General features: G+C 39.4%; 1 protein-coding gene across 1 annotated transcript; it reads right to left on the bottom strand.

Moving 5' to 3' along the window:
* Positions 1-649: 649 nt before the first annotated feature.
* On the bottom strand, positions 650-2091 carry LOC310864736 (uncharacterized protein). The gene is made up of 4 exons (XM_083773460.1): positions 1982-2091; positions 1733-1865; positions 1395-1637; positions 650-1268 (listed from the first exon to the last, which is right to left on the bottom strand). Exons 1-4 carry the CDS (start codon positions 2050-2052, stop codon positions 753-755), a joined length of 963 nt encoding a protein of 320 aa, XP_083629586.1. The 5' UTR covers positions 2053-2091; the 3' UTR covers positions 650-752.
* Between the last annotated feature and the right edge of the window lie 10155 nt (positions 2092-12246).

Genomic DNA, 12246 nt, shown 5'->3' with positions numbered 1-12246 from the left:
AACACAAAGGGGTTCCCGTTCAGAATGGGTTAACAAAATATTGGAGTTCAAGGGATATTTCACTTAAAAATAAACATGATTATTTATTTTTCTTCTTTTTACTCATTTCAACCTGAGAACACATTCTACAAAATCCTGACAGTTTTCTGAAAAACCTATGTTTCTATGTCAGTGGTGCTCAACCTTTTCCATGTCAAGGACCCCCAGATTTATCTGTATTTGGCCGCTGACACCCATCTGAAAATATGTAGTTTCAGGGACCCCCCAGAAGCAAAGGTATGAGTTAAAACGTTCATTGTGAAAGAATATATTCAAAGATTTGCTCCACATTTTTTCAAAAATAGCAGACCTACAAGTAGTACAAGCTCGTAGCGCGCCATCGAGTGGCACGCTATGAGCTTGTAGATTGGCTATTTTCAGTAAGTGTAAAAGTGTCATTACAACGGCATCAAGGCCCGACGAAATACATTTTAGTCGACTAAATCAGCTGTAAATTTAGTCGACTAAAAACACAAACATTACAGGTGACTAAAATGTGACTAAAACTAAATGAAGTTTCATTCCAAAGACTATGACTCAACTAAAATAGAAATTTGCTGCCAAAAAAATCCACTTAACCATAGTTTTTCCAGTTAATTGTTAAATATGTAACAGTACATGGAGTGAGCCATCTCTCTTCAGTTACAATCTGCAGATTATTGATTATTAGAAACATATGACAAAACAATGAAATTGTGGTGCCCTATGCAGAATCACAAGGCCCAGGCCTTAACAAGAGGCCCATACTGGTAGTTGCTCAGCAAGCAGGCTACGGTCCACGTAGAGTTTATGCTTCCCATCTGAGACACTGGGATGTCAGAGTGGAAGAGTTTGTTAAATTTAATCCTACCAATTAATCTTTCTACGTGGACTCGAAGGTGCGCAATATCCTGTGTTTTCTTCACCTGTTCCGCTGGCATCTGGCTCTGTTTTGAGAGGAAGGGTGGACGATACAGTTTACCAGGGATACAGTCTTCTATCAGAAATCCTTTGTCTGCCATTACAGCCATATCCTCTGTCAGTAGGCGTTGGATGCCTGACTGCTTAAACAGTTCTTTGTCACTGATGGAGCCAGCATACAGGGAAGATATAAAAGTGACTGCTCCATGCGGTGACATTCCAATCAGACCCTTCAGGGTGGTATGAGACTTGTAGTTGGAGTACAGTTCACTTTGCAGAGGCAGACTTTCTGGCTGTTGGCATCTCAGCTCGGTGCAGTCAACAACTACCTACCAAATCAAGTAACATCAAATAATTTTTCACACATCAATGTCCTACTGCAACGTTGAGTGATAAGTTAGGTTTATTTGGAATACATTACATAACACGTAGTGTATTTGAGAGATTATGTTTACCTGTGTGTCTGCATATTGGCTCTGCCTGAACTCCCTTGGCAACGCAGCTTGAACTTGCTCTTTAGTCAGCCAGATTTTCAGTGAGCCAAGTAGGAAGTACAGGTAGTGGGTCCATGTTGTGATGATCCGGCTAACTGTAGATGTGTGGATCCCAAAACGGTCTGCCAAGTCAGCTTCTGTGGACCCCAGGGCCAAGTACATGAGGTAGAGGAACATCTCATCCATAAGAGGAAGAGCATGTCTCTGTAAGACATTGTACAAAACAGATTAGAGACAATTATGTCACACACACACACACACACACACACACACACTTACTGAATTACTGAATAACTTACTGAATAATTACATGGAAACATTATTTCCTCATTTCTCTGCTGGGCTCTCCGTGCTCGAGTGACCCGGATGATGTTGGCAGTGGATGGTGCAATGAGTTGCCAAAAGGCCATCAGGTGCTCATAGCTAGCAAATCTAAGAAACTTAAGACACAGTCATAAGCAAGGTTTAAATTAATGGCATTTACAGCATCATACATTAGTGAAGTTATTCATATGAAATTGATATGCTTTGTGCAATATTACATTCACCTTGTGAAAACTTTAATTTGCGAGTCTGAGCCTTCAAATCTATGCAGCCCAAACCGACATTGAATCGTCATGTCCTCGAGTTGCTTCCTCAGTTCAAGGTTTTCATCTCTCAATTCGTCCCTCTCGCTCAAGGCCAGGTCAACTGCGGCAGGTTCAGGAGATGTGCAGTAGTCGTGGTCAGACACTTCCATTGCACCCGCTCCATCCTCGTCACTGACAGTCTGATCTGCTGATTGAATGAATACTTTATTAGACAGAAATGCTAACAGTACGAGTACAGTCATACTACTGGTAACCCAAAAATGTCCTGAGGACTTGTTTCCAAATGTGGTCCTGTGTATTCAATCCAGAGACATTTAGACACACAATAATATACAATATTATGCCCTACATCAGCACTAGTAGCAAAAATATATGTAAACAGTTGGGGTGGGGGGATGTCTGGTGTTAAGTTTAGATGTAAATCAGACCAGTTACCTTCAGTACCTCCAGGGTCATCATCGTCAGTCTGATCGGTGCAGTTATCCACTGGTCTCTCTCTCCTCTCCCAAACACTGACACGTTGGCGGACATCATAGCCATTCCATTGGAACAGCACAGGCACTGCTCCCTTTCGGATACGATGGCATCCACCTGCAGTTGTTACCACATCTTCGGGGAGGAAATGCCTGCTGCACACCCTGCTCTTAGAAGTAACTATGAAGTCATCCCTTTTGATGTTGACAAGCCACCTTGCCCTCAGTTCAGCATTAGCTGGGATGGCATGGAAACTGACCGAACAGACTGAAGCTGATGTAGAGCAAAGAGGGACTGAGCAAAACTCTGCAGAACCACACGCCCTCTTCATATACTTTACAGTGCCTTTCTTCATCCTGGAGCAAAAAAGGAGGCAATTAGATTTGTATAAAGAATCAGTCTTTTGTGAGAAACACACACACAAAAATGCTGCATTCTTTAGGTACAGTGTCTTGACCAATACACATATGAGTACATACTGTAGAAGCACGGCAGGAATTCATTAAGATGTGGTATGATACAATAATACAAATGAATAAAAAACATACCTGCCAGTGCCAACACTGTCCTCCGACCTGTATCTGTCAGATGATAATACCAAGGCTACCTGGTTGTGTCCCTACACAGAGAAACGGGGGGTTATTAATATTTGAATTTAAAAAAATAAAGATCTACAAGACCACATTGCATTGTGACTTGTTGTGAGCATGTAGACAGCCCACTTTCACCTTTTGTCATGCAATAATAAAAGTATGTAGGCCTAAAATAATAATAAAGTACAGAGTGTTTGTATAGATAAATACATTGATCTGTGATCAGATGCAGGCATTGGTGGAAAAAGCAGACATACTGAACATATTTGGCATAACATTATAAACGTTATGCTGAGGGTTGGGCAGGACACAAACATAAATAAACAATCATCATCATCATCATCATCATCATCATTCATCATTATGATGAATTGAAAACGGTGGACCCTCTGGTAAACAAGTGTAATGCTTTATGGTGTCGTCCACTCACAGTTAACAGTTGTTGCATTTAGTTGTGCTTGAATGTACTGTAATTATGCAAACTGTTAATACATATTTCAATCAATCATCATCATGTAGCCTACCATGGATGTTCACATGTTTTATTAAGCCATATCCATGTAGCATGGCATAGCACAAGTCTACTTTAATTAGACTTGCTTACATCAGGTGTTAACATTGAGCATTTGAGTTAGCAGTAGTATATTGTAACTCCTAGAGTTATGAATAATGCATGTGGCGCACAGACGTTCTATAGAGATATATTTAATGGCCATATAGAGAGATTGGCTTCAGACGGAGCTAATCTGTGATGCTAATGATCATGATAATGATGCTAATGTTGTGCTGTGTTCTTCTTTGTCATTATCAAACGAGTCTAGGTCTAACAAACGCGATGGTGACACAATTGAATTGATATGTCTCATATAATGATATGCTGTATATGCACAAACAAATGTGATTCAACCAGCAAACTGTGCCTTGCTCTAACAATAACTTTTTTATACATTAAATAAAGCCCCAAAAGCTTAAAAGACACCACTGATAAAAACACTTAACAAACGTTAACTTATTAAACAAATTGTAGCATAATAAAATAATGTTTACCTTAATCTAGCTGTGTGCAGTGTGCATACCATTCGCCTGCCATACAGTGTTGAATCCACATCAATTCTCTTTGGAAATAAACGCATGATAAAACAATTCCGATAAAAACGAAAGGTATATTAATGAACCATACAAATAAAAGTAATTTTTAAACGTAATTAATACATTTACGAGTGACGAGAAAATAATATAATTTACCTTAGAAAACCAACGGAATCAATGCAATGTGGATAGGGCGGAAGTAAACAGAGGGGCACTATTCCGACAGGAAGTCCCGCCTCCTACATTGTGCAAAGGGAGAATTGCTCCCGATGTGCTGGTTGGTACCTTGCATGGCCTCCGCCGCAATCGGTGTATGAATGGGTGAATGTAATGCACAATCTATGTAAAAAGGCGCTATATAAATGCACCATTTACCATTTATTAACTCCCCTCATTAGGGGAGAAACAATCTGTAGGAAGTTTGATCATCCAATTACATCATATTTTAGGGGGTGGGGCCTTCAGGTGTTTCTAGAACACTGACATGAGGTCTCTGCAACATCTTCTAGGGGCTATATTTATGTTGTGTTATTTGTTAACTCAAGCGTTCAAGTTGAATAAAAGGTCAATATAGAAAGTAATGTATAAACTTTACCTTGTATTTAGTTTTTAGATTCTCCCATTTTTTCGAAGCCTGTTTGGATGTTTGGAAGTGGCATCCCCTCCATTTGTTTAATGATGAAGCTGTTAGGAAATATGCCAGGGTTTAGTTGAAACGTTTTGCTCACAATAAATCAATACACGTATAGGTATGCTTTTATGCTACTCCGTGGACCAGTAGCTATTGGCCTAAATACATCATGTCAAGAAGACCTAGAAGCAATAAGCATAAAATAGGTGACATTTTGGTGTGGTAGGCCCGTTTACTAAACAGCATTTGTTTTATTCATCTCCTTAATTATCAGTGAAGTATGCAAATGTAATTGCTTGTTGGTTGAGTGTGACATGTACAAAGGTGAGTGTTGGTGGATGGCAAGTTCAACATGGAAATAAATAATACTTAAGGCTCATACATAGTCCGGATTTTCGGTGGTGAGGTGACCACCGAACTACAACATGACGTCACGAGCCGCGGTGAAGAGCAAACCACCGCCACCGCTCCAGCCCTTCTCTCTGTTTTTACTCACCACCGCTCAACGTTATTTCAGCTCCGGTGGTCAGCTCACCACCGGAGCGGTGGTCACCTCACCACCGAAAATCCAGACTATGAATAGGCCTTTACTCCCAAGCTTCTGATGAAGAATTCCTTTTGTTGGAAATGAACATAATATTCATATTTTGCCCTGAGCATGATAAGCTCTCTGGTGCCAGAGGCAGTCCCTGTGAAATATCCAAAGTTTCAATTCATAAGTCTGTGTTGGATATCGTAGACTATTTGATACACAACATAAGACAATATAAAAAGGGAACATTAAAATAACTTACTCAACACCTAAAATCATCTGTGCAGGCACACGTTACCCTTTAGTTTGTAGTTATATTGCATTGCATCGTGTATATGTTTGTGTGACGTAGATTTCATTAATAGCCTATCCACAATTAATGGACATTTAAAAGGGACCCTATGTAAAGTAGACAAACTTTACTGGGGGTTCCCAGAGGGGCTAACACAGACAGTAGGCTATATGAAAAAAATAATTGGTAGAAAAAAATTATAAGTGTAGGCCTATGTGTGATGTGTGTGAGTGGAAGAGTGGAAAACCTTTTGAACTGTTAGATTTGATCCATCAAATGGTTTCTATATTATAAGTTTATATTTAAAATATGATTTAGTGAAGTTAGACTTTGATGAGATGAGATCACAGTATAGCTGTTCCACTGTATTACACGGTACCATGCCTCCCCCTATCGGCCGTCTATGGTATGTGCACCGTGCACGCTTCCAGCAGCAGCAGTGCTAGACTGCACAATGTGCGCATGTGCAAAGCCCTATGAGCGTTGGTGTGAATTGTTATTAATATACAAAGAAAACTAAAAGGTTTCGTTTGAAAACAGTGTCGTCGTCTTAGCAGCTCAACCCTGAAACACAGCAGGTAAGATGAACTGATTCACCCAATTGTTTTTACTACGTTACGTTTATAGTTTATATTATTGACCTTTTTATTTTAACATGGAACGATTCACGAGTCGTATTTCTCTCAGTCATATCTGCTTGTTTGTAATAAACAAGCAGTAGTTATAATACTAGCAGCAGTAATAATATTGTAACTTGTTTGTTATAAACAAGCAGTAGTTATACTAGCAGCAGTAATAACATTGTATCGCTCCTCCAAAGGGAGCTATAGCTCTCTTGGCTACGTGGCTTGTTGCCTGGCCTGCCCTGCTGAGTTGGAGATCAGACTTCGATTCCAGCTCAGGGTGCCAAACGTTACAATATACATTGATTGGTTGCATAATCACTATTAATGTCAACATAACGTTACATCAGTGTGTTGTCTTTTTGTAGTGGATAGTGGATGGGGGGCTCGTTTACATCAGGGATTCAGGGTCCTCCATTTTCAATTCATGAGAACATTTAAAGAGGGGGGACAAAAATAAATCATCATATTTAGGCTATAGGATGGTTCTGTTTTGACTTCTCCTCTGCATGTTGTAGTATTTAGATGGTTCTGTTATGACTTCTCCTCTGCATGTTGTAGTATTTAGATGGTTCTGTTATGACTTCTCCTCTGCATGCTGTAGTATTTAGATGGTTCTGTTATGACTTCTCCTCTGCATGTTGTAGTATTTAGATGGTTCTGTTATGACTTCTCCTCTGCATGTTGTAGTATTTAGATGGTTCTGTTATGACTTATCCTCTGCATGCTGTAGTGTTTAGATGGTTCTGTTATGACTTCTCCTCTGCATGCTGTAGTATTTAGATGGTTCTGTTATGACTTCTCCTCTGCATGTTTTAGTGTTTAGATGGTTCTGTTATGACTTCTCCTCTGCATCCTGGGGCCTGTTTCACGAAACTTGGATTAACTAATCCAGGATTTAGGCCAAAGCCAGGCTTTTTAAATCCTGATCTTTACAGCCTGGTTTATTCCGTTTCACTAAAGCCAAGCGAGGCTCAGAATTGGTGGATTTGGCGAGCCGGGATCAGCAAGCCTGGCTTAATAGACAGTCTGGCTTTTTGTCTCTAGACCCATTCTGTAGAACACAGATTTACTGATCCTTCTTCTTCATGGGGTATTAAGGCAGTTTGCATCCTTAATAGTTGCATTACAGCCCCCTTCTGTATATCTCATTATCTTTACTAATCTATTCAAGACTTACTGATACAAGGACTTAAGCTTCTAAAATAAATACTGCTGCTGTAATTAAAGAGAGAACATACTCTGAATAGTGGATAGACTGAATGATTAACTACCCCAAAAATATAGTTTACATTTTACCACTACTATTAACTTAAAACAGAATTCTTAATATTGTAAGCATAATGATATTGTCGCATTGTGATATTTGGCCATAACTCCCTCCTCTGAGGGAGCTACCTTTGGGGAAGGGGGTTGTTGTCCAGACAGGGGCCAGACTGGTGAGGGTCATGGGAGCATGCCAAAGTTTGTGCTATTGCCATTGAGAATGCATTGGACGTTTAAGTTAAATATCTCAGAAACTTCAAAACATTTCAAAGTAAAAAGTTCCAGCATGTGTCTCCACAGTAAGCTGAATTTTACAAAGTGTGAATGGAGTTTCTAGGTGAAAGTGATTTTTTGAAGTGCCACTATCTGCCTATAAATGTCTCAAATTTCTCAAACACTATATTTCTAAAACTATGAAACATTTCAAAGATTCCTTTTCAGGCACACATGTCCACTGTAGGATGAACCTAAATAGGTTTGAATGGGGTTTCTAGGTGTAAGTATGTAGGACTAGTAGTGGGTGAAACGTTACAATGGTAATATGTTGTAAAACAATGAGTAATGGTAATATTTAGTGGTTTTCACTTATAAAAATTATAATTTATAAAATAATAATAATAATATAATAATAATTCTTCTTAACCGTGCACTGCACTTGCACGACAGCAAACCTATTCATGGGGAACATTCACCAAAAGCAGCTGATCTACAAGCTCACAAGCTGTCATGATGTTGTGCAGCCTATATATTTTGGTTATTTGATTTTATATAGTGCTTAAATTAGTCCTTTAATGCAGACCGATACAAATAAGGCAACATAAACCCATAATAATTGAATAAATCTGGAAAACATCATTGGTTTGTGATCAGTTTGACTGCTTAATGAACAGTAAAGACATCAGGATTAGGTTAAACCTGGCTGTTAGCCTTGTCCGGAGCAGGCTAAGTCCAAAGCATTAGTTTCCATGGTAACTATAATGTAGCATCACTTTCATGAAACCGAATCAAGCCTCAACATATCCAGGTTAACTGGTTAAGTTAATCTGGCAAGATCAACCAGCTTTCATGAAACCGGTTAATCACTGATCCAGGATATATTAAGCCAGGATATGTGTTAAAGCCCGGCTTAATCTCTAATCCAAGTTTCGTGGAACGGGCCCCTGTAGTATTTAGATGGTTCTGTTATGACTGCATGTTGTAGTATTTAGATGGTTCTGTTATGACTTCTCCTCTGCATGCTGTAGTATTTAGACGGTTCTGTTATGACTTCTCCTCTGCATGCTGTAGTATTTAGATGGTTCTGTTATGACTGCGTGTTGTAGTATTTTATGGTTCTGTTAGGACTTCTCCTCTGCATGCTGTAGTATTTAGAATGGTTCTGTTATGACTTCTCCTCTGCATGCTGTAGTATTTAGATGGTTCTGTTATGACTTATCCTCTGGATCATGCTGTAGTATTTAGATGGTTCTGTTATGACTGCATGCTGTAGTGTTTAGATGGTTCTGTTATGACTTCTCCTCTGCATGCTGTAGTATTTAGATGGTTCTGTTAAGACTTCTCCTCTGGATGCTGTAGTATTTAGATATAGGCCTACAGTTAAATAAAGTAAAAAAGGTAAAAACATGACTTTGACTTTGTTATGGAGGCCAGTTTCGAATCGCAGCTCTCAAGTTAAAAAAGTGTGGTCACCCCTGATGTACTCTGTCGTCATCCAGGGGCCACATGCGGCCCCCACCTTCACTTCATGTGGCCCTCAGGTTAATGTCAGAATACTGATATAGTATTGATTCGCAAACATGACCCGCTTTAATTACTTCAGTCTTATTAGTAGCTTAATGAGTAGTATTAAAATTATATTGTCTTTTTTATGTCCAATGTATTTGTATTTAGTTTATAAAGTTAACATCATCATTTTTCGACCGCGGTCGAGATCATGGATTTCACAATGTGACGCCAGACTTCCCAGTCCTTCATTGCCATCCCCAGTTCCTGCCTACTGATGCGTGTGTCCCTAGCGATGACATCAGGGAAAAAACGACCGTTTTCTACCTCTGGTCTGCTTTGAGGCAGGACTCCAGAGAAGAAGGGAAGATATAACCTCATTGTCAGCGCTGTAGCAGTGGCCGGCAAACTCTGTTCTTCTGAATTGGACTAGTGAAGAAACACGGGGAAGGCTGCCGTATATCAGATTAGTCGATGGGTGGCTCTTCCAAGACAGATTAACATACAGTTAACATACAACCTATAATTAAAAGCAGTTGATAGGCTGAATGTTACAATTCAGAAAATAGCAACAAAAATCGTATCAAGCCTTGCACACACCGTCTGTGAACGCCGCTCGTCAAAACAGCCGCCTCCGTTATTTTCAATGCTCCACAATTCCCCCCAATCCCCCTGGTTGAGTACAGACTTGACCAGAACTTGCAAGGCTGTGACTTTGTCCTAAGTGAACACGAGGAGTTTCACATGAAGTCTCTTCAAGTCACTTTTGACACGGCACACAAAATTGAAGAAGCAACAACCGAGCAGAGTGGGAGTTCTGAGTGGAAGTTGCTTCGCAAGTCAAGACTGACCTCGTCCAGGTATGGCTTCAACTATTGATCATTTATTATATCATACAGTAGTCTTTTGCCATAGTATATTCAAGAAGCACATTTTAATATAATTTGATGTGTGTGCGCACAGGTTCCGAGAGGCGTGCCATGTACGGGGGCTGACTTCAGCAGCAAATTTGGCAGAGAGAATCATGAAGGGCACAATTCAAACGGCAGACATGAAGAGAGGCCTGGAGATGGAGGTGGAGGTAGCGATTGACTATGCCAAGTTGAAGAACATTAACTATTACCCCTGTGGCCTGGTTATACACCCTGATGTTCCTTGGATGGCAGCCTCCCCTGATGGCAAAGTGTTTGACCCTCTGGAGAACCCACCTTATGGACTGGTAGAGTTTAAGTGCCCCAATGTGCCAAGTTTTGTGGACTGCAAGTATATGAGCATGAAAGATGGCTCACATATTTTAAAGAAACAGCACGCATACTACTGGCAGATTCAAGGACAGCTTCTCACTTCAGGCCTGGACTGGTGTGATTTTGTTGTGTGCGCACATGATGACCTTTTTGTTCAAAGGATATACAGAGATCCAGAGGTGTTGGCTAAAATCCGACAGAAGGGTGATTGGTATTATTTTTATGTTTATATGCCGAGATTACTAGGAACGGAATAGATCAGGGCTCAGCAACCCTTTTGTCGTCATAAAATGTTTTAATTTTCTTGTTTGCCAAATTTGACTGAGGGACTCCATTGGACTTTTTTTCATGAAAGCAGGGAATCATAGCTTCAAATTGACATTGGTTGTCATGTAATGTCTTGCAGAAAACAGGCTTTTTTCATTTATTTTCTCAGCATTTATTTCATATTTACATGTCTTCTGTGGACTCTTAACATTACACCTAGCTACGTTTAAGCATTTATTTCATATTTACATGTCTTCTGTGGACTCTAACATTACACCTAGCTACGTTTAAGCATTTATTTCATATTTACATGTCTTCTGTGGACTCTAACATTACACCTAGCTACGTTTAAGCATTTATTTCATATTTACATGTCTTCTGTGGACTAACATTACACCTAGCTACGTTTAAGCATTTATTTCATATTTACATGTCTTCTGTGGACTCTAACATTACACCTAGCTACGTTTAAGCATTTATTTCATATTTACATGTCTATCAGCTCTGACACATTTATGCTCTAGTATGTGAGTATTCTGCCTGTGCTATTCACTGTATTATGTGTAGATAAGAAAAACAAGGATTTCATCCTGTGCTGGAAATCTTTTCAATAAGGACCCCAAACATATGCACTTGGCCACCGACCCCCATCTGAAAATGTTATTCCAGGAACCCCCCAGAAGCAAAGATTTGAGTTAAAAACGTTGGCTCTGAAAGAATATATATTTGTTTGCCGCATTCACGATTTTTCAAAAATAGCAGACCTACAAGCTCCTAGCGTGTTGCGCTGAGCTTGTAGATCTGCTATTTTTCAATAGCTAAAGTGTAACATAATGCTTAAAACACAAAGGGGTTCCCGTTCAGAATGGGTTAACAAAATATTGGAGTTCAAGGGATATTTCACTTAAAAATAAACATGATTATTTATTTTTCTTCTTTTTACTCATTTCAACCTGAGAACACATTCTACAAAATCCTGACAGTTTTCTGAAAAACCTATGTTTCTATGTCAGTGGTGCTCAACCTTTTCCATGTCAAGGACCCCCAGATTTATCTGTATTTGGCCGCTGACACCCATCTGAAAATATGTAGTTTCAGGGACCCCCCAGAAGCAAAGGTATGAGTTAAAACGTTCATTGTGAAAGAATATATTCAAAGATTTGCTCCACATTTTTTCAAAAATAGCAGACCTACAAGTAGTACAAGCTCGTAGCGCGCCATCGAGTGGCACGCTATGAGCTTGTAGATTGGCTATTTTCAGTAAGTGTAAAAGTGTCATTACAACGGCATCAAGGCCCGACGAAATACATTTTAGTCGACTAAATCAGCTGTAAATTTAGTCGACTAAAAACACAAACATTACAGGTGACTAAAATGTGACTAAAACTAAATGAAGTTTCATTCCAAAGACTATGACTCAACTAAAATAGAAATTTGCTGCCAAAAAAATCCACTTAACCATAGTTTTTCCAGTTAATTGTTAAATATGT

The sequence above is a fragment of the Protomyctophum parallelum genome (genome assembly GCF_964188405.1).
Source record: "Protomyctophum parallelum genome assembly, chromosome: 9".
Classification (NCBI taxonomy): Eukaryota; Metazoa; Chordata; class Actinopteri; order Myctophiformes; family Myctophidae; genus Protomyctophum; species Protomyctophum parallelum.
Note: the sequence above shows the minus strand (reverse complement) of the source record. Positions and strands in the feature narration are given on the sequence as shown.

Bases quoted from the DNA above. Each gene is read 5' to 3' on its own strand.
- LOC310864736 (XM_083773460.1), bottom strand. From the start codon at position 2,052: ATGACGATTCAATGTCGGTTTGGGCTGCATAGATTTGAAGGCTCAGAC. The intron at 1,866-1,981 runs GTGAATGTAATA...TAAGTTTCTTAG, and splicing joins CAAATTAAAGTTTTCACAAG to ATTTGCTAGCTATGAGCACC. The intron at 1,638-1,732 runs GTAAGTTATTCA...AATGTCTTACAG, and splicing joins TGTTTCCATGTAATTATTCA to AGACATGCTCTTCCTCTTAT.